This window comes from Rhipicephalus sanguineus, chromosome 1 (genome assembly GCF_013339695.2).
Source record: "Rhipicephalus sanguineus isolate Rsan-2018 chromosome 1, BIME_Rsan_1.4, whole genome shotgun sequence".
Taxonomy (NCBI): Eukaryota; Metazoa; Arthropoda; class Arachnida; order Ixodida; family Ixodidae; genus Rhipicephalus; species Rhipicephalus sanguineus.
The window spans coordinates 293,465,118-293,487,927 of record NC_051176.1 but is presented as its reverse complement, the minus strand read 5'-3'; the positions used below and the strand labels follow the sequence as shown (position 1 = coordinate 293,487,927).

Genomic DNA, 22,810 nt, shown 5'->3' with positions numbered 1-22,810 from the left:
ATGCTGATGATATTGTCTTATTTGCGGACAGTCAAGATGATATACAGCGACTGGCAGATATATGCGGAAGGGAGTGTGAGGCTCTAGGACTAGGATTTAGTGCAACAAAATGTGGATTGATGATATTCAATGATCACGGAGACCATACGGTCTTAATACAGGGCCAAAAAATACCGAGGGTAAGCGAGTACAAGTACCTCGGAGTATGGGTAAATGAGGGGGATAGATATATGGAGGTACAAGAGAAAGCATCGGTAGCAAAGGGAAAGAGGAATGCTGCAATTATGAAGCACAGAGCTTTATGGGGATACAATAGGTACGAGGTGCTTCGAGGGCTGTGGAAGGGTGTGATGGTTCCGGGGCTTACATTTGGGAACTCAGTGGTGTGCATGAAGTCAGAGGTGCAATCAGGAATGGATGTAAATCAAAGGACGGTGGGCCGCCTCGCCTTGGGCGCTCACGGGAAGACGACAAATGAGGCGGTGAAGGGTGATATGGGATGGACAGGCTTTGAAGTGAGGGAAGCGCAGAGCAAAATGAGATTCGAAGAGAGGCTGAGGAAAATGAAGAAGAGTAGATGGGCAGAGAAGGTTTTCAGGTATTTGTATAGAAAAAGCGTTGACACGCAGTGGAGAAAAAGAACTAGGAGGCTCACCAGTAAATATACGGCTGGCAGTGCGGGCGATATGGCAACAAGGAGCATTAAGCGGAAGGTCAGAGAGGCGGAGAAGACTTATTGGATGACAGCGATGGAAAAGAAGCCGGCTCTAAGTAACTACCGAAAAGGAAAAAACGAAATAAGGAGGGAAAGGTTTTATGATAATTCAAGGGGAAGCGCTTTACTGTTTGAAGCAAGGTCGGGCTGCCTGAGAACGCGTAGTTATAAAGCGAGATTCAGTAACGAAGAAGAACTATGTACATGCTGCGGGGGAACTAAGGAAACGATGGAACATGTACTGATTGAATGTGGCGATATTCACCCAGGTATACGTGGGCACGAGTCTACATGAAGCCTTGGGTTTTAGGGACAACAATGGAAAGCTGAGCACGCCCGCGATAGAAATAAGTAAGAGACGGTTAGAGTATTGGTGGCAGAAAAGTAGAGATAAAGTACAAAAATAAATAATTGGGGGAAAAAAGGTTATTCTGCCTTAAGAGGCAGAGAGATGGACTGTGAATTTATATTTTTTGTTATAATAACATAGATTTAATCAATGTAGATAAGGCATTAGGACAACATGAAACAAGGAAGTTTTTTTCTTTTTTTATCCTTCGAGCCTGGTGGCAGACATGTCACCGCCCCGTTATAAAGGGGACGCTCATAGCATCCATCCATCCACAGCATATTATGAGCGCCGCGTCGTGGCATGCCGTCAGTGCGCTGCGAAGCCAGGGAACTTATATAACCACGAATGTAGTACGCGTCGGCGCCAGCGATGTATTTGCTGTTGTATTGCCCTAAAAAGTAAAAGAAAATACCGGTAAAATGCATAGACCCGTTTTATTCTTGTGAAATCATTGTTTTCCTCAAGATTGCGCTGAAGTCAATGCAATCCCGATAATATTATCGCTAGGCACGCAACCATGTTGTGGACATGTCTTCGTTCTTCCGGCACGGCGCCGTTGACTCGCATGGGTAGACTTCTACATGGCTGTCGCACAGGTAAACAATTACATTATGGCAATTGCATGAATGCATATGTACAAACATTTCCGGAAAGCTTTAATCTGCCGTCATTTTTCATTTCTTTTCGTCACTGAACAGTTTTCGCGGCCTCGGCGTATGGGTCACGTGTTAAACGGAATAAGAGAACTCAAATGCGCTGAAAAGAAGAGAGACACATATACTTCCGTTGAGCAGGCGGCGGAGGAGCAGGAGCTTACAAAGAGGGCGGTATACATCCGCTCTCCTCAACTTGCGTCCTAATAAGTGCAATACGTCGATTTCTCTCTAATACTGCCATGACCCATTGATTGTAAAAGAATAGTCGTTATCGAGCGCGGGAGAATGCATGGATTGCAAAGGCAGCGAATGCATGGCCACTGAGATCAGGCAGCGGCGGGTAACACGCAGTGTGACATCCGAAAATTGACGATTTGGCTTATTTATTTCCATACTGTCAGGACCCAAATACATTAAAGAGGAGAGCGGGAACAGTTGGTCACTGCTTCTTTGAGACAGAACGTTGGTTTGAGCTATATAGTTGTTGAAGATTCATATTTCAAGCAAAGCTTTTCGGCGCAAACTAAACAAGGACAAAGGAGCGCCGTCAAGTTCATTGGACAAAGGAACGCAATAAACAAGGCAATGAAGAGGACGGTGTTCCTTTGTCTGTCTTTAGTTTGCGCGGCAAACTTTTCTTGAAATATGAATTCTTTGAGACGTGTGGCATCGGGCACGGCAACGACAGAGGTATGAAGGCAGCTTCACTCGCTAGCTGTTCTCGGGATGATCGAGTTCAAATGAGCATTGTCACGGTCATGGTGGAACTTTGCATGGATGATCTGTATGAGCTGACACGCGATTTCAGCCAGTAATAATTGGTCTCCGAGTCTAATAAGACTCAGAGAGTGTGATCAGGCAGAGGCGGTGAATTTTACGACACGATAGCTAAATGTCGTAAGTCGATGTCTCGTTTCACTAATGAAACGCTAGAGCAACGAGAAAAGTTAGAACAAAACTTCAACAATTGAACGTTTTCTACAACACATGTCGCCACTGTCCATTTGCTTTCAGCCTCCAATTTCTCCTTATCGATCCTTTATTTATTTAAACCCTAAAGACCCTTTTCGGAGTTTGAATAGAGGGTGCGGGAATACAGCATCTTAGTGACTAATCTTAAGACCCGTTAATACATACTGCGTGCACGAAATATTATGCTATAAAAAATCATAAGTAATTAACATGAACATATACAAAAACGTTTCTGAGATAACACAAACTGAGGCGTTCCTCAGTTATGTGCACACAGCCGTGAGACATACGTAAGGTGTACACTGGCATATATAAAATACGCCACTAAAGCTTACAAGAACGTGAGTACAGTAGTTAAAGGAGATAGTTGCTGATGATGATCGAAGATAACAGAAGAGCTCTTCTGCAGTTTCATCGCACTATCTCAGTGCTTGGTTATGATGGCGTCAAGTCAGCATTTTCGGTAACATAGCCTGGAAGACTGTGGAAATAACTCCATTCCGATTGGCTGCTGCATGAAGAAACGAAACCAGTATAGTACTCTAAAAGGACGTTCAACTCTGATCAAGACGACAAAATTTCGTTTTGCTGGAGTAAATAGCGCAGCTGCGTAGTTAGTTTATGAAAGATGTTGGGAAAAAGTGCGAGACGGGCTATTTTTCTTATTTCATAATGCTTTCTTTTTTAGCGGAAGTGCTTGAAGATGACGAATGGTATTTGTACTGAGACGAGCTGGACATGCGGCACACACTCTACTTTATGCATCAACTGCAGAATTGATGGGGGCTGCAAAATCATGAGGCTTATACAGAAGTTTAGAGCGCACGATGTTCTGCAGAGTGTGGCGTGATGTGCGACTAATGAAACCAAGTGTTTTATAGATTTAGCCAAGATGCTGTCAATATAAGATCACCAGGGAAGCTTGAGGGGCAGATGGACGCTAGATATTTAAACATTTCTGCATGTTCAACAGTATCATTCTTTATGGCGTGCATGCGAGTATAGAATAGTATGTCACTGCGAGTGCGAAACCGCACTAGTTTGGTTTTATTCGTGTTAATTTACATTATAGCCACTAGGTTTGAATCGTGCCGTCTTACGCCGTCTGGTGCTGGGCTACAATAGCAGGGCATACGTGCAATAGCTGTAATTCCGCATGAATCTATGACGGTAGTGGCATATTGCATGCATATTGTTAAAATGATGTGTGCCTAAGGACTCTTTCATATCCAAATACACCACAAAAAATTAATTCAAGCGATCTTATAAAGACTTGCCGTTTATTCTCCTCGCTCCCTTTCCTTAATGCGTTGAGTTCGATTAGGATCCAGTAAAGCAAACCACGCACTAATCGAAGGTTGTGGGTTCGGGCCCCAGCGGCGGGGAGTTAAATAACACCCTCTTTGCTTCCCTTGGCTTCGTTACCTGTCGGCTTCATATATATGTTGGTGTATAAACAAAATCGGGCCCATCGGTTCATTCCCCTTCTTTCCTGAATGCGATAACGGTGATACCCGGCCAGCCACGTGCAAAGTGGTTTTATTTGTTGTTGTTGTTTTTTTTTTCGAAAAAATATTCCGCATTTATGCAACTGTTCAGAGAGAAATAGATGAAAAGGAAACGCAGGGAAGTTAACCTGGTGCGAGTGACCGGTTTACTACCCTGCACAGGGGTGGGGAACTGTTCAACTGTTCATTGGCGGGACGGCACACACCCTCTGACACCCACCCTCGGCACACACCCTCTGGTGAAGTATACTGCTGTGAAAATGTGTCGAACCACAGAAGGGAAAACGGGCGCATCTAGCTGGCGCACTACGTTCGCATTTGCCGATGTCACACAGACTTTCACGCCTACTAATGACAAGCTTGTCCTTCTCCGACTGCGCTCTCACAGAAGGCTGTTCGTTTTCTCTCTCGCTCAGAGCGCAGTGGGAATGGGTAAGAAAGGCTGCTTATACCAGCAGCAGTAGTGCGCACGCTTTTATCACCGGACTGACCTGTTCCAGAGCCAGCAAAGAAGTACCGCAGTGTGCTCGCATATCGTCGAGCAGCCTTCGCGCTTACACAAGTTTGCGTATGAGACAGTCCTGTATAAATCCAGGGGACGATCTTTAATTCCGGTAACTGAAGTAATCCTTGCCTATACAGAGAGATATCACGATTACGGTGTACTTAAAAAGTTCGTATTTCCCTGCAGACGTATTTGTAGATAACTGCTTGAACTCGACGAGCAGTCGAGGGATTGGCGGAGGTATGATGTCCCAAAGCGACACACAGGGGCTGTTGAGGGCTCTGAAATAACTTAGTTTTTCCTATCAAGTCCGGTATAGGATGAGGCACCCTCTTCCACCTCTTATTAGGAGCGAAGCTCCTTAGGCCCGCAACCCGCCGTCGAAGCTCCCTTCTCTTAAGCATCGCTTTAGGTTGCAGTGGCCGGTGATTTAAGAGGAAATGCTTAGGCCTTGAGAGGTTTGGTTCTAGCGCACCAGAAATTCGAGGTTAAAAGAAATAAGCTCTGTACACAACTAGTCATAATGGTCGTCTTCACTTTCACCACTTTTATCGTGGATTGTGAAATAACAACCATCATTCTAGCGCACTACGGGCGCTTTGTCGAAGGTAGTAGCAGACGCTCTCCCCACCCGGCGCCGGCGCAAAAAGACAATGAAACGCTGCGTTATCCAAACGCCGCGCGCAGCGTTCCGTTGCCGCCGTCGAAGCTCCCCGCCGGATCACCGCTCGCACCCCTCTCTCACCTGTCTCCCTCTCCCTCCACTGCACGCGCTTGGCACGCGCCGCACACTCACTCGCTCAGTCGTTCCCGCCACCGAGCGCAGCAAACGCTCTCCCCACCCGCTCCCCACCCTACCGCCTTCATGAAAGCTAGCAGCGAGAACAGGCGCATAGTCGCTTGCGTCCCATTTCTAAGGAGCTTCGTTCATCGGTTATATTCGTACATGGAAAAACTGCTAGTTTTTTAATTTATTTATTTATCGCAACACCCCGAAAGCCCATTGGGCGTTATAGAGAGGGCGGGCAAAACGTACGCAATGAAACACTAGTAACAACAAAGCATTGACACGAAAAAAATTCTTAAAAAATGTTACAGACTTAGCGCGCGACAGGTGCACTCACGTAAAGCAAATGAAAAACAGCAAGCACCAGATTAGCTGAAATGTTGTTCCTTAACAAGTATGTCGTCGCTAATGACAGCCTTGAAAGTCACTGTCTTCTATGCAGGTGATTAAGGAGGGAAGGTAGTTCCACTCGGTACTTACTGTTTTGGAAAAAAAAAAAGCCAAACAACGCGTTGGTAAGACGGAAACTTTTTGCGGGTGATCGATTCTGGAAGACGCATAGGCTGGTTCTTTTAAAAGTTTTTTTTTATTAAATGTGTTTAAGGAGAGGTTGGTGCCTATACGTGGCTCCGGCTACTCCTCTTCCCTTACTTATTAATTAGCGTCACGAACTTATAAATAAAAGTACACTCACTCACGGCAATGTCCATTTAAAAGGAATGTTCACACGTCATGCATAATGTCCACGTGATGACCACAATATCCACACACGACACACAAAAATCGTTTGCACTTTGCCGAAGAGTTCAACCCACAGTGCCACAGTCCTTCTTGTTTTAACAGTTTGTTTTGAAAGAAAATTTTGTGGAATAAACGAAATATTTTTCGTTTAACTTGTAAATTGTCAAGGCCTATAGGTTTGACTTTATTAAAGAAGTAGTATGTAGCTGCGCGTGAATAATCAGAAACGATGACACGAGCTGATCAGTTTTGAACTGATTCGATGCTATCTATAGGTGTGTGTTATCCAGGATGTCATACAGATTGGGCGTACTCTATAGCTTAGGTCTGATGAGTGTTTTGTACAGAAGTAGCTGTGTTGTCGGGCCTGTGAAAAATTCCTGCGCATGTAGCCTAGCGTTTTATTCGCGTCACTAATGATAGTGGAGATATGTGCATGTCAGGAAAAGCTATTAGCTACATGGCCACCGAGATACGTATAAGAGGCAACTGTTTCAAGAGGAACTTTATTGACTTTGTACTGTAAAGTGTTGGATGTGTTAGACTGCCGAGAAACTGCCAATACCTAGCATTTGTTTGGATCTATTTGCCACTTGGAACAGCAGCTGCGGACCGTGTCAAGGTCAGTCTGCAGAGTGAAAGGGTTCTGCGAATTACTTATCTTACGGCAAAGGACGCAGTCGTCTGCGAAGAGTTTAATTGAAGAGTCAGTTGTGTCGGGGTGGTCATTAATGTATATTATATATTATATTGCAACATAGTATATTGCCGCCTTAATCGAAATTAGCCGCCGTGGGTGGGTTTTAAACCTGCGACATCGTACTCAGCAGGAGAGAGCAACTGTTGAATTTTGTACATTCGAACTTAAGTTGTTCGAGTGCGAACTAGGCGATTTCGGCATTCTTTCGCAGGCTTTGACACTACAACACTGGCATGAACGCCTGGTAACACGCGCGGAGGCTACGTGCACAGGTTCCGAGTGGGGCCCATCGCTGGCCCACATGTGCAGCCCAGTGACCGAGCGCAATGGCCCAGTGGCCCTGCAAGGCCGGTCCGCGGGACGGCGGCGTCCGCCATGGCTGGCTGCCGGACTCCCCCTCCGCGTGCAGTGGGAGCAGCCTGGCAGCGGCGGCGCTATCGGCGGCGGCGGCAGCAGGCGCGCGCGGTTGTTTTGTCGGGGGAGTGCCGAGTGTGAGTGGCCGAAAGGCAGAGGCGGCGCACTGGGCGGCCGTCGGCTCCTCGTTCGCTGGATCAGCGATGCCCGTGGCCAGCGCTCAGCACAAGGAGAGTGCGGCTAGCACCGTGTCTCGCTACCTGCTGCCCAAGCCGCCCCGGCACAGCCCACCGCTGCTGCCGTCGCCGGGGCCGCACCACGGATTCTCGCCCGATCCGCAAGCTTGCCTCCAGGTGAGTCCCTTGTCAGCTGTCTTCCGTCGGGGCGATTGGCATCCGCCGGCTGACCTGCGTTATCTGTCGGATGCCAGCCGCTTCCCACATGCGGACCCCGAACCCACCACCCGGGCTGCGCAGTTGGCTCTCGACGAACGGGGCTTCCCAGGGGCGACCCGAAGCCCCGCCGGGGGCACGCCTCGATCGGACCCCACGGTGCCCTCTCTCCTTTTGACGCGCTTCCTCCCGACACAAAGCCGTGGACGTGTTCGCTGGACTGCCAGCCCTGCACGGATGCCGAGAGGGAAATAACGGGGAAGGGAGCCCTTTGTTTGGTTCGTTTAGCAGACCCGTGCACTGTTCTGGCGTGTGCCGGAATGTCGCGGGCCGCCTGGCGTAATCAGCGAAGAGTCCTCGTCGTAGTGCCTGTGGCAACGGCGATTGCCTAGACCACACTGCGTGACGATTGCCCTCGCCCCGCCCCCTCCGGGCTCCGTTGACATGGACTCGTAAAATCAGACCGATGTGGTTTCGCACGTTTCAGTTCTGTTTTAAGTATCGCATATGCTGGGCAGTATATTTCTCTGTGTCGTCTCAGGTCGATATTTGATATCAGCGGTTCAGCTATTCCATGGGTGCCACTGCTGTGCTTGCGTGATTGCGGCTCTTGGTACCTGCATTTGCGTTGTCGCTAACTGAACCTCTCTTTTGTTTACTGGTTCTCCCACCTGAACAATTGCCATAGAGGCGCTTTACTTTATCTCACTGGCAGCGGACGCACCGCGCAGGAGCGATCCGTGTTGCCCTTTTGTTTATGGGCGCGCTATACGGCGCTTCGGAGCTCGGGCTAGCATGACGCACGTACCGAGCGGCTGGTGCAACGTAATCGTGTTCCGTAATGGCATCTGACGCGATGCAGGTCACTCGCTCGGGCTGGCTTTGGTGCAACCACGTGATTGCATTTGTCGTCGGAAAGCTCGGCAACGACGTTAATACGTAAGACCCTGAGAGACTCCACGCGTTATGCCCAGGGGAGGCACTGACCTGTGGCGAGCAATCTGGTAGCCAGTGGGCAAGATTAAAATATTGCGCTTGTGTGTCAGCATGGAGGGAGGAGGAGGGGGTGGGCGAGTAAGGCAGGCCCAATTTCGCGACTCAGTTTTCCTTGAGCTGGTGTGTACTCCGCGGGGATTGAGAACTCGCACGAACAAAAAAAAAAAAAAAAAAAAAAAAACGGAACGGCTCTGGCCGCTCCGTTTATACATCGGCGCCACTGGGGCCCAAACGTTGGCAGACTCGGTGCAATGAAGTGCGTGGACTTGATGTTTGACTCTTACCTCTGACCGCTTAGCGTATGCTTTGCTTAAAACGTCAACGCTATATAATCATTCTGTTCAACCTGTGGATACATCTTTGTTTTACCAGTCCCCTGTTGGAGAAAATTCCTTATTTTTCTTTGCCGAAGCTAACCCGCGATGGTGGTTTTCACGAACGACTCATGTCTGGGTGCGACGCGGAAGTGGAGAGGAGGCGGAAGCCGCTGGGCAGGAAGGAAGTGTACCGCCAGACGAAACGAACTTTCCTTCGAAAGCAGCGAATGTTTCTGACGTATGTTCGTTTAATCTGCCGACTGGCGTTGATTTCGATGAACTGCTCACTCAAGAGAGACAAGCATTATTCTGCATTCGCGTGCGTCACATATTGAGTGGGCGAGGGGGGATCAGCAGCCGAGGAGGAGTAGCGCGCCGGCTTGTGGCGCGGTGCAGTGTTTATATATATATATATATATATATATATATATATATATATATATATATATATATATATATATATATATTTTCACTTCCACCTCGGCACGTGGAAGTGAACACCGTCCGAGCTATTGTCGATCGTTAGTGGATAATAGTTACGTTTCGTACTGTTTACTGTGAAGCTAGTTATGCGGCTGGCGATGTGGACTTTCATAGACCAAGATTAGTTTGTTTTATGGGTAGGTGTCATTGCTTTAATCAAATTTTCGACTACACTCGAACGAAATTATACAGCCGATGTCATTAAAACGGCAGTAGGCCTACATGCTGGGAAAATAGGGAACATTTGTAAATACAAGCGTGCTAACGGTCGTGGAAAGTGTTCGACTGATGACTATTATTATTTGATGAAGCAATGGAAGCACTGTCATTTTAGCGAAATCGCGATGCCTTTCTTTCGCTTGTTCACATTGCGTAGATAGTGCTAAAATCATTTCAAGTTTTTGGGTCGGTTCAATAGTAGGTTGCAGGCAATTCAGTATTTAATTAAATATATGAAGGCATTCACGCGAAATGCGTGCTTTTCTGCTTAACGAACACATCATTCCGAAGGTTCCTGTAGCGTCCGCGACGTTCCATTTATTATTTTGCCTGGAAACTTGTCAAATGAACGCAATTTTTTATTACCGTCGCGGAGATTCTGTAAATGTCGCCGGGTTTGACGCTGTCACTGCTGAAGCCTCTCCACATGTTCCGTGTAGTCGGCGTTACCGTATACTGCAGTGAACAGGGCTCTTCGTTTGAATGTAGTGTCGATGATGTTCCTTTCTTCTTCCGTTAGTACAAGGCTTCGATGCGTATACAATGCAGAAGATTGGTTGTGACAAGCGGGTTGTTGTCACGTTGCTGCGTTTGTACGAGCGCCGTCCGGTGCTATCTGCCCTTGGTGACACCGCCTAAACTCCACGTGTCGGGCGTCGACTGCGCCGTTGCCGTCCAGCAACAGGTTGCTGACAAACCGTCTGGACGAAATTGGCAGTTCAGAGTGGTGGCCGTCCAGTCTTTCTTAAGTGTCTTCATTCGAATCTAGTTTTGCCTCGAAAATAGTCCGCCGTCTTCGCTTGGAGCAGAGCAGAGAGAGATAGAAGTGTGGAATGGGGCCTTCTCCAAACTTCAACAGGCCAAGCACTCCTATATTTCTGCCATTGTGGCGCCTTTCGACAAAAAAAAAAAAAAAAGAGTATGCGATAAGCTGCCTTACGCATGCATAAATAAGTAAGGGCAATAGTCAGGAAGTGTTATCTGTGCCGCAGCTGTAATTCGGACAAGGGTGACCGATAAGATGCGTTAGGCAGGCATCTAAAAGCAAATACTAGTCGGCATGCGCTATCTAATCAAAAACAGTAGTTATTATGTGTTCACTGCAAGCGTGCCATGCCATATCGTGGGTGACTGATATGGTGAGCCGACCGCACTGTGCGTAGCGAATGATGCATTCACTATACTGTTATCATATAGATGCCATTATCACCGTCTGCAGCGTCATCAGAATTCCTTGCTTGCGAGGGGAACACCGCCTTTACAGAAAGCTGTCGACGTGGACTTCAAGGGATCCCGGACTTCCCAAGATTTCTGACTCCTTCTTTGTTTTGTCACTTTGTGGTCTAAGTCCTCTAACCTTGGAACGAACAAGCACCTGATATAATCTGCTATGATACTTTGCATGATTGAATATAGATAGGTTTGAGTACACAGGAGGTAGATGACGTCACGATGCACTGGCTCTCCTGCAAAATCTTGCTCGATGCCATGAATGTCGATGACGCCGGGGTTCAGCGTTGCGAAACAGCTGTAGTATCGAAGTAGGGTATCTTAACTTTTCAAGTTGATAAATGAGGTGCTTTTAAGCGCTAGAAGACTATGGAAAAGTTTCTACAAAAAAAATTATTCTTTTAAAACAGTACTGACGTGCCCCGCCACGGTGGTCTAGTGGTTATGGCGCTCGACTGCTGACCCGAAGGTCGCGGGATCGAATTCCGGCCGCGGCGGCTGCATTTTAGATGGAGGCGAAAATGTTTTAGGCACGTGTACTTAGATTTAGGTGCACGCTAAAGAACCGCAAGTGGTCGAAATTTCCGGAGCCCTCCACTATGGCGTCCCTCATAATCATATCGTGGTTTTGGGACGTTAAACCCCAGATATTATTATTATAGGAGTACTGACGTGACTTTTCCTGCTTTATTATTTACTTCTTTTTTTTGGGGGGGGGGGGAGGAGGAGTGATTAAGCTATCAATAAACCAAAGAAAAATATTGGCAAATATCACAGCCCTCTAGATAATTTACTATGTTACTTTAATGCCAAGTAGTTGAGGTATTGGCACGAAGGAATGATATGCCCCATGAAATCATGCATGGCTGGCCTTCGTTGGCCATCGTTGCATCTGTTTGCGCAGCCAAGAGAAATGTGCGTGGTACTCTTCATTACTATTATTGCGATAGCAATTATATGGACACTGTCGGCGGATTTTCGCCGTCGCCGTCATGTCCCGGATATGTGTATGTATGTATATATAAATAAAGGCCAGAAATAAAAATGATTCAGAAGAAAAAAATTCCGAAGTGCTCGACCGGGGTTTCGAACCTGCGATTCCTCGCTCCGCAGCTTGCTGCCTTAGACGTTCTCCAGGATACTAACGGCAGAATACAGAAACACGCGGCTTCCGGTGAAACACACGGGAAGCCACACGTGGCGAAATTATAATTACGCGAGACGCGGGCCATGCTGCATCCTTGCCCGCGCTGCGTTTGCGTCGTATCGCTGGCGACCCACGCTAGTTTTCCATTTTGGGGTTGTAGCCCTACGCCACTCGTGTCCAGTCGGCCAGGGAAAAAGAAGAGCGTCCCGTGGCTCGTGGTGGCGCATGATAGTGTATTAGATACGCGGAGACATGAAATCATATTCGGATGGGTGCTGGGACAAAGAAATAAAGAAGAAGTAAGAAGGACAAAGAAGTGCGTTTGGGCTGTAATTTTAGCCTCAGGAATATGTACCAACTGGAGCCAAGTGAAGTTTTATCTAGTGACCAGAGTCGACGCCCGCACTGAGGGAACGCGAGCGGTGGCTTCACGTGCCACTGCCAAGCGCCGTCTTTATTTTCTTCTCTTGAGGTCGCGCGCTCTGCGATTTGTTTGCCTCTCAAAGGAAGGCGCTGCAGGGTCTTGGGACAACGCGAGCGCAAGAGTCAAAGAGTGGCTTGCGTCAGTGGCGTAGCCAGTAGGGGGGGGGGGGTAGGCACACCGGGCCTGTGCCCCCCCCCCCTCCGAAAATTTTTTTCTGCCATGTGTTACAGTGCAGGAAGTGACACACGACCACACTTACCTACCCGGGCCCCACGTCAGATCAAGGGCATGCCCCCCCGAAAAAAACTTTCTGCCTACGCCACTGGCTTGCGTTCTGCACATGGTGTCCTGGCGGCTCGCAAATTTCTTGGGTGCCCAATTCTAAAACTGTCTTGCCGGAGTGTTTCGCCGGAGTTGGGATGTGCGCCTTCGAGTTGTACTTTGACATACAGGGCGTGGTCGACCGTGCTCGCGCGATTATGTCTTGAGGGGGAGTTTTGTACGTCTTCTGCTTTCAGCAAAGTTTGCGTTGAAGCTATAGACCACACGAAGGTCACTTTGCTCGCTGCAGCGGCCGCGTTTGCGAAAGGAGTGATCTGCTAGCTAGAAAGAGGCAAAGAAGGGTGTATAGTTGAAGTAACAGCTGTGACAGTTCGCGCTCGTCCTATGTATACATGTGCGTTCTTTTTGTGCGTCCTTCTTTGTATTTGAGCAGCGTGCTGCAAATGTCGAGCTGTGACAGTTGTTAGTTCGCACTCACCATGTGTGTTTTCTTTTTCCTGCGTCCTTTGTGCTTGAGCAGCGCGCAGCAAGTTTCTAGCTGCTTGCCGTTCTTCCTGTGACATTTCAATTTCTTGCTATCGCATTCATTGCTTCGCCCTTGAGGCGAAACTGTGACTTTTTTTTAATATCACCGTTGTTAGCACCGTCATCTTATCTAGCGTCGTAGCTGCACAGCGTAAGAAAATTTTGTTTTCTCTCTAGACGTCGCGGTAAAGCACCCGGTACGGTATTTTGGCTCCATCTAAAGCGTCAAGTTAAAATGCGGGCGTTTCCCGGCTTACATATTCCACTAAGCGTGAGAAGCGTAGGCCACAGAGTGCCTTCGAAATCTCGCTCAGAGAGGCAACTGTTTCGCTTATAATTAACGAGATCTGTGTGCGACAGTGTGCGTGGATGTGTTACGACTGGTACTGTTTGCATTATGGAAGAGTATATACGCGCACTTCGCATCAGTCCTTATGCTGCGCTTATGTGTAGCTTTCTTTACTTACGTCTGTATATAGTACAGATTTTGGGTGCAGCCTAGCGGCAGCCTGGACATATTTTCTTGCAAATAATATCATGCAGTTCTAACTTTGAGGAATTCACACATGAGTAGCGGGCAACGAACGATTGGAAGGAAAATGGTGGACACACAGCGCTGTGTGTGTGTCTTCGTTGCGTTTGCCATGCGCTGTACGTTCGCCTGAACAAGAAGGAGAGAGCGTGAGTGGTTTAGCACGGCGCAGCGTCGTTGTGCAGAAGAGAGCGGAAAAGAGAGGCCACCTTCTCGAGATATGAGTACCCACAACGCCGAGCGCCAGGTCAGGGTACCTCTCAAAGGCGGTGGGTGCTCGATGGGGAATCGAACCCTGTGCCTCCCGCGTCGGAGGTGGACGCTCTAAGCACTTGACCAATACTGCGGTCAGCTTAACAAGATCAGCTTGGAGTGCATCGACGCTCTCCCTTGCCTCTTCTCGCGGCGGCGCATCGTGAAACGCATCTGGACGAGAAAAACTGAAATATTTTTGGCGTAATTTCGAAACTCCAAAGCAGAGAAACTTGCGCTTCGTCATCTATATAATGACCGGTCGCGACTCGACTCCGGTTCTAGGAAGGCTCGAACTCCGTGTATGTGCTTGCTGACGTCAGTGGCGTTGTGACGTAGGCGGCCGCGGCAGACAGGTCTGTTATTTCTCCCATAAGCTAAAGGTGGCGGCGAGAGACAATCGGGGGACGTGCGCGCATCTGTCACCGCTGTCGTCGCGTGGCTTCGGGAAGCGAGGATTCAAAATGTGCGCATGGCGTGCGCGCATTGTGTTCGACGCCCAGCGGCACCTGTGACCATGCTGCATGGTGACAGTTGTGTTGTTCGCTGAGGCAACTTCTTTATTCCGCTTTCATTTCACTTCGCGATGCGGGAAAATGTGCGCGACATTTCTTCAATACACGTGTTGAATGCGCGAGTTTTTCTCTTGCCGTCGACCGTGAATCCCGCGGGTCGACGGCAAGAGAAGAGAAAGACAATGCCCGCCGCCATTTCTTTATTATTTTTCTCTTCTCGAAGCCATCAGAGTTGGCTGTTACTTATTGCTCGTTAAACGGTTTTGTGCGCCTCATCCATCAGTGCGAAATCCAAAGCCGGCGAAAGTGGCATCAAGTGTCAAAATCGTTTCGGGAAGGAGGAGTGGAGCCACGTGCGTGGAAGACTTGGGCGCATAATAGCGTCTCGTCCTTTTTCTTCACTACATCTGGATTTGGTAATCTCACATGCGCGTAGCCCTTGTCGCGAGGAAAAATAAAGGAAAAATTGGCCGCCTTCGCGTTTTTTGCTGCCTTTCCAGGAACCGCGCGTCAGTGAGCACATGTTTTGTTTGTTACTTAATCGATGAAGAAACGCTCGACCTTTAAAAGTAAACGGATACCGAGGAGGATTACAAAGCGAGCTTGTATGAGTATACGTCGTGCAGAAGAGGGTGGCCACGCATGGCCCGGAAGTGTCCGCCTCGTGAGGTCATAAAGTGACAGTCAATAATTGCTTATCGGTAAAGAACGCGTTCTCAAGAAACGAAAGAAGCAGCCTTTAGAAAGTGTATAGAACGTTTCTTGCCCCAGAAGAGCTGAAATACAAAAACAGCCCAAGTTCGTCGTGGCGTCAGAAAAATGATTAAATTCAGGTGTTTTGCGTGCCAAAGCCATCATATAATTATAAAAAAAATGTGCTAGTGGAGGACTCGGGATCAAATTTGACCAACTGGGGTGCTTTAACGTGCATCAGTCTGAGTACACTGGTGTGTTTTTATGCGAACGCCACGACGGCCGCATTTCGAAATCCGGCCGTCGGCGCTGGGAATCGGACCCGCGCTTATAGTCGATGCTTACAGTAGTGCGACACTTTCGCCTCTAAACTGTTTCGTCGGGTCGGTACGAAATTCAGGAAAGGGATGCTTGAGCTTCGGATAATATGGCGCTCGTTTTGATAACCGAACCTGCTGCTGCCAAATGAACGGGAACCATGTTTTTAACTTGCGAAACTTTTTAGTGTCGCACTATATATAATGTCCATGCTTGGATGATTCTTGTTGAACGCTGTGACACGTACCCTGCTGTGTGAGCGTGAAAAATCTAGGGACTTTAGCGTGAACCAGTGCGCGAGTGATATCCGAATCGTAGAATAACCGAGTATTCGGCGCATGTCGTGTGCTTTAAACGGCGAAGCTGCTCCAGCTGGGCGTGAAATGTCGTGACCCAAAATTATCATCGTGAACCGGCACGCGTTCTTTTCGTCCTCGTCGCTCCCAGAACACGTGCGCCGATTTGTCCGGGGGAAGCACAAAGCGAAGGAGAGTTGTGCGGAGGGGAGTGAAGAAGGAAAGAAACAGAGACACAGAAAGAAAGATATAAAGAATGAGAAAACCTTGAAAGAAATTCCTCACCAGGCGGCGGGATTTGAACGCGCGTACTAGAGTTAAGGCCGAACCATATAGAGCGTTTTTGCCGGCGTTTTCCCGGCGTTTCGTACGCCGGCGTCCCTCGACGTCGACGCTACCGGTGACGGTGGCCGAAACGTCCACCTCTGGACGGTCCAGACATCACGGGCGGCAGCGTCGACGCCGGAAGCAGTTCGATGGACGCAGAACCAATCAGCGTGCGGCTGGCAGCGACTTCCGCTACGTAACGGCGTCATCGCTGCTGCCAAGATGGCTGCCGCCCGCCTCGGATCTAATAAGTCGTCGCCGTGCACTGTGTGGCCCTTAAGTTCTCAACTGATGCTTGTATTTGACTTAGCTTGTTCCCTAGAAGCTTCGACAGCAAAGCGATCGTGATATCTTTGAAGTCTTTCCGAGTGCCGTACTCAAGTTCATCGGTAGGCTTAGCAGGAATGAGTGTATTGGCCGAATACGTGGCCTCAAAGATGTACGGCAGCTTCAAGCTCAGAGGCCATATATTACAAGTTTGTGCTTCTTCTTAATGCCAATAGCTGGCGCTACAAGTCAAATAAAAAAAAATACTTTTCGATGGCGTTGTGTCACTGTGACTCGTTTTCTGCACCACAGAACTGCTAATGAGACATAAAAGCTATAATCAGGGATATATCTTTGTTGGTCCATTGACGGAAACTGTACGACTGCTTTACGAGGTGTCAGGTTCATTCCCTCTGGTCACACTGTGTGACGCTGAGCTAACGCTCTTCATATGGTTTGCCGCCCTCTCTGACGGCGTTGATGCGACGACGCCGAGGGACGCAACGCCAGGAAACGCCGGCAAAAACGCTCTATATGGTTCGGGCTTTACTGTATATGCTACCTTTAGGTAGCAGAATTGCGCATAGGTCCGGCTAGCGACCACAGCTATACGGTGAAGTCGCACTTCGTTTTTGCAGGCGACATGCCTACCGTGTCGCCGATTAACATGTCAGGCGTGTCGAAGACCAGCGATAAACTTCGGCTGTCGATGACAAGTGTTAATTCAGTTCGCTGCCGCGGCGGCGTCGAGAAATACAAAAATTAGCCCGAGCGTCAGCTTCTCCGCAATGCATGGTTGCTAGCGGCGTTTGGAAGACAGATGCGCAACTCTGCTACCTAAAGGTAGCGTATACAGTAACTCCAGCACGTACCAACGATCCGAAAAACGAGCGTCTTAACCATTCGGCTATCCATGACCGCTGACAGAATCTAACATAGCCTTGTATAGTATCGTATATGCACTTGACGTCATCCGAGAGGAGCGCTAGCGGCGGGGTCGCCATTTTGACGGTCCGCGCACGCGCAAAAAACTCGCTGCACGCGCTCTGTCAGAGATCCGTCCGGAACACCCCCTGCACGCCGACGCACGGACAGCACGGACGGCGTGTACGAACGGAACTCCAAGATGGCGCGGCGATGGTGTTGCCGCCTTGCGGATCAAGGCTCAGTGCATACACCCTGTAGCATTAGCAGGGGTGTACAAAAGGTACGAAAGGAGGGAAAGGAGGAGGGGAGAGAGTAAAGAATAGCATATAAAGAATGAGAAAGAAATGGTGAGAAAAAAAAAGATAGAAAGAAAAAGGAAGCAAGCGGGAAATAAAGAGAGAGTACGACAAAGATAGGAAAGAAAGAGAAACAAATAGAAATACAAAGACAGAGGGAAAGAAATATAAATAAACAGCGACAAAAAAAGACAGAAAAAACAGAGAGAAGAGAGAAAGAAAGAGCGGGAGAAAGATAAAATTAAAGAGAAACAAAGACGGCCGCTCAGCTCTCTCGAGAAGTAGAGAGAATTGCCCAGCGAACGGCGACGGGCCCGTGCTTCGCTGTGCTAAGCTTTGGGCGACTTAGCGCAAACTTCCCGAATTTTTTTAGATGTAGCCGAAATGAAGAAATCTATAGTGTGCTTAGGTGCACTTCAAAGAATCCGGCCCGCTCCTTGCACTTGCAGTTTAGGAACGCCGCACGCTGTGGTTCAGTCATCATCATTATGGGCACTCGATTTGCGCAGCAAGGGCTATGAGCGGCGAGTGGATGGCTCTGGATTATTTTTGACCACCTGGGGCACCCAGAGTACGCTGCAGGTATTTTTGTAAACACTTCGCCTCTCCCATCGCGTAATGCGCGCGCGCAGTTGTCAATCAAACACCCTCGCTACCATAGGAGAATTCATGCACTTAGACGTGTATTTATACTAAAGTTGCACCAGCTTTCAGCGCACGCACGCACGCACGCACGCGCGCGCGCGCCGCACACACACACACACACACACACACACACACACACACACACACACACACACACACACACCACACAACACACACACACACACACACACACACACACACACACACACACACACACACACACACACACACACACACACACACACACACACACACCCAACACACACACATCATATAGGTCCCGATTACGAAGCGCGGTCACGAAATGATGTCACCCGTGGTTAAATGTAGGCCTTGTCGCCTGCGGCTGAATATGCTGGTCAGCTTACGTCGCTGTTTACTACCGGGAAACTTACGAAAGCTTATATATCGACCTCACCTTCTTTTTTTGCATTTCGGTGCGTCCGTCCGTTGTGCTGCCGTTCCCGGGGTAAGCGCCGCGAGTTGTGTAACAGCTGCGAATGCATTGTTTACGTAAGGCAAGCCACGGCCAACGCACCTTCGCGGCTACGAAGCCTATATATTGGCCTTCATACAAGAGCGTCGCTTGCATTTTTTAAACGTTTATGTGAACATTGTAAAATCCACATTTACGGAGGTGCTTTGTTTCTTTGTTCTCCCGAAAGGAACCCACTTATCCGCCTGGAACACAACGAATAGACACCGAGAACTCGAAAACATGCACGTGTAATGGAATGCAAGGCAACTTATTTTTGACGACACGTTAACATTAAACTTCGCGAGCTGTCGGCGGTGTGCATCGAGACGAGACTGTTTACACTATAGTATAGAGATGACACAACATAGCTACGCTGATTTACATCCGTCAAAGCTAAGTTCTTCGGCTGAACTAATATATATATATATATATATATATATATATATATATATATATATATAATATATATATATATATATATATATATATATATATAATTTTTTTTTTTTGCTATATAGCGGTTTTGAGGAATCAGTCGCTTCAGCGCTCTGGTCCGCGTCTTCCATAAACTATGTAGTCTTCCTCCACCCCCCCCGTTATATATCCCCCATCAGGTTCTTAAAAAAAAAAAAAAAACATGTCAGAAAGCACACCCGGTTTTCTCGGAGTGTGTTAGGGCACCTTACAGTATAGGAACTCGAGGCACAATTCTTTTTTCTCGAACTTCGTATGTATTCAGTTTCCAAAAGGAAGTATTTTAGAACATAGTTCCTGGAAATAAGTTTACTTCCATGCTCAAGGTTCTTTTTTTTTTTCGCTCACAAAAGTATGCGTCATGCAATGATGTACAAGGGAAGGTGTGTGCGCAAAGAGGTGAGCAAATTCTAATGTCGGTTTGTTTTTATCTATACAGCCATATAACACATCGTTCGCGTACATTCAATGCATGAAAAACAAAAAGGTGACACTATACGGCATTGGAAAGCATTGAAAACGCGTAAAGGTCGCGATCGATCGCAATAGCCGCGTCTTTGGCGGTATAAAAAGAAAAATGACGGCCTTTTTCGTGCGACCGTGTTAGTTGAGTATGTGCGTGATTTATGGAATTGAACGACGTAGTCGGGGAGACGACGCCCTGTGATCGAGTCGTCGGCCTCCCATCGTTCCTATTGGACCAGCCGATGTCCCGGTTTCCCGCGATTCCGATTATATGCATATTAAAGGGGCACTACAGAGAACAACGATTTTTCTCGTATTAGTAAATTACGCTTTCACGATGCCAAAAAACACCGCGCTTACTGCTAGAAAAATGAAGTACATTGCCTTCTGAAGGAGCCAGAGACTCAACAGATCAAATTTCGGGAAATTTCGTTGAGGCGATGCGGCCACAATGTAAAAAAAAAACAACAACACTGAAATCCCTGACGTCACCATCGGAGATTTCGGCGGGAAATTTAAAAGTGAAACATTTGACATTGATTTTCTTATCTGTGGTGGCCAATTAATGACACTAGTTTTCAGAGTGTAACTTATCAGTCTAAACTAATTTATTGTTTTACTTTAGTGTCCCTTTAACGCGAAATCTTTATACGGCTCAGGAGTAAAAAAATCCGGCGTTGACAAGACGAATGGTACCAAGAGTCATGTGTGGCGCGTACCCACACTCCGCCGGCTGAGAATTAAAGTCAGTTAAAGATAAATCAAGGGTGAATTAAAGTAGCGAAGAATGCCAAGCGATTAGAAGTCACCATGAAGTGAATTAAGGTGAATCACACGTGAATCACTTGTGAATCAGTTAGTTTTAAATGTGAATGAAATGTCGAATAAACAGTGAATCAAACGTCGGAGTTATTTAGGGTGAATTAAAAGGTTAATCAGACTTGAATCAGCCGCGAATCAAACGTGAGAGCATAGGCTTCTTTCCTTAGCGTTAGCTAAAGGTATTGTCAATTTTTCATGTTTCGAAACGCCGTCAACGATACATGCGTACGGGACGTCATGATATTTACTCAAGTGCGAGAATTTTTAATTTCTTTGAAAACAGTTGTGCAGCGTGTCAGCGCTTTATTGCATTGGTTAAACCGGCGCACGTGTGCTGCACCATCTTGATTGTAGCCCGTATGCTTGGATCCAAAGGTTTTGTTTTGCTTTTGTTTGTTTTTGCCGCAGCATTTGTTGTTTCCCAACGTTCTGTCGCGACTGTAACATTGTATTCAAATTGATAATTTAATGGTTGGACCTGTACTCCAACCTTTCTTCTTTTGCTGATTCTTGGGACTCGGACGTGCCCCGCACAAGCGCAGCAAGCATAGCTTCAACGTCACTGATGTGTTGTGAACGCTTGTAAACGTGGGTGAAGTCAGTTTTTTCTCTGGATGCGCATATCGAGGCACTTATTGTCGACTTGATTGGGGGTAACCATTAAGTACCTACTTACTTCACTACGCTTTTTACCGCAAGGGTAATTTTGCAATTACGAACCAAGATGCCAGACCAGCCTCGGAGCGTCCTGCTCTCAAAGTGTCCAGTGCGGCAAAGGACGTACGAATTTGCTCGGCGAGCACGCGATGCACGCGTCTGAAAACGCAGATCTTGGCACCGCGCTCCTTTTTGGGGCCGCAAAAGGTCTTGTCAGGGTGCGCAGTAATCGAGCCTGGAGCTTCAGCTCGGCAAGCTGGTTTCTGCAGCAGTCGGCCTGTGCGTGACTATATGCAGGCTCATGTGGCTGGACTCTGGAGGCGGTGACGTCACGCGGCCGCCGTTTCGGCTTTCTGCCCAGAGCAGCGCGCTGGTCGATGGCGGCACGCGGGCCTTGAGCTGCTAAAACGCGAGCTGCCCCGCTGCGTGTTGCCACGGCAACGGCCCTCCTAATCACGGCCTGCTGCAGGGTCCCCTCCCGCACACGGGGCGCTGGCTGGCTCGCTCCCGCTGGGCCACCCGCCGCCGCTGCTGCTCGCGGAAAAAGGACAGGTTTCTGTTGGCCGCCTTCGCGCAGCTCCGTTTCTTGGCCGACCAGGGAAAGCGACGACTGCCGGCAACGACACACTCCAGGACAGTCTAGGCACGCAGTCGCGATCAGCACCGCGAAATATTCTTTCGCAGTGTACGCACGAAGGCTAAAATCACGCTAAAAACCGATACATGCAGAAAAAAAAAATAATAAGATGGTTTTCTTTGCTGATACCGGGGTCTCGAGCGGCTGGCGCTTTAGTGTTGCGTGATCTCGCTGTTTGACTCGAACTTCTGCGAAGTGCCGGCTGAAGCGTCCTCTGTATAGGCTGCTCTTCGTTCTGCACGCACGTTTCAGTCGATCAGAAGAATCGTTTCTGTGCAGTGAATATTAAAGGCTCATTTAATGATATTTGAATACTATGGCGGCTGTCAAGCGCGCATGGTCTTGGTATCTGCGCGCTCCTGGTACGGGAGAACGGGCCGCGACAGAGCAACGGAATCAAAGGAGTGAAGAGTTCGCAGTCTGCGCTTAGGATCGCGGTTGTGTTCGATCGTGCATACAGTGAGGAACGCAATACAGTGAGGAACACTGAGAAAAGTGAAGACGTAATTAGCAGCGATTCGGTGGTCACTATTACTTGCCCGTTAAGAAGATATATATAAAAGAAGAAGAAGAAGAATGTGCCATATACATACAGGCGATGCGCTTCTTGCTCTTTCTGTGACAACAGTGAAGAGCAGGGCAATTCTGGACCTTCTTTCGCGCTGTCATTGTTCCTGTAGCATTCTCTGCTTCGTCCTTACCGTGCGCGAAGTAAGCAAAACCGCCGCTGGGGATCGTATACCAGCGCGGCAGTGTGCCGTTGGGACAGAGAGGAACTCAGTGGTCCGGCTCCAAATTCATGCGGGGTCTTCAGGCTATGACTTCAGTGGCGAAGCCGGCAGGTCGGTAACTCTTTGAAGGTGACATCATCGTAGTGAAATGCTTGAGATGACGACGTTGTGTG

General features: G+C 48.1%; 1 protein-coding gene across 1 annotated transcript in view; it reads left to right on the top strand.

Annotated features, from left to right (window-relative positions):
* The first annotated feature begins 7,262 nt into the window (after positions 1 to 7,262).
* Positions 7,263 to 22,810, top strand: part of LOC119383245 (RING finger protein 44) — a 148,573-nt gene continuing 133,025 nt past the window's right edge. The window contains exon 1 of the mRNA XM_037651300.1: positions 7,263 to 7,643. Coding sequence (XP_037507228.1) covers positions 7,263 to 7,643 — 381 coding nt within the window. The remainder of the gene's footprint in view (positions 7,644 to 22,810) is intronic.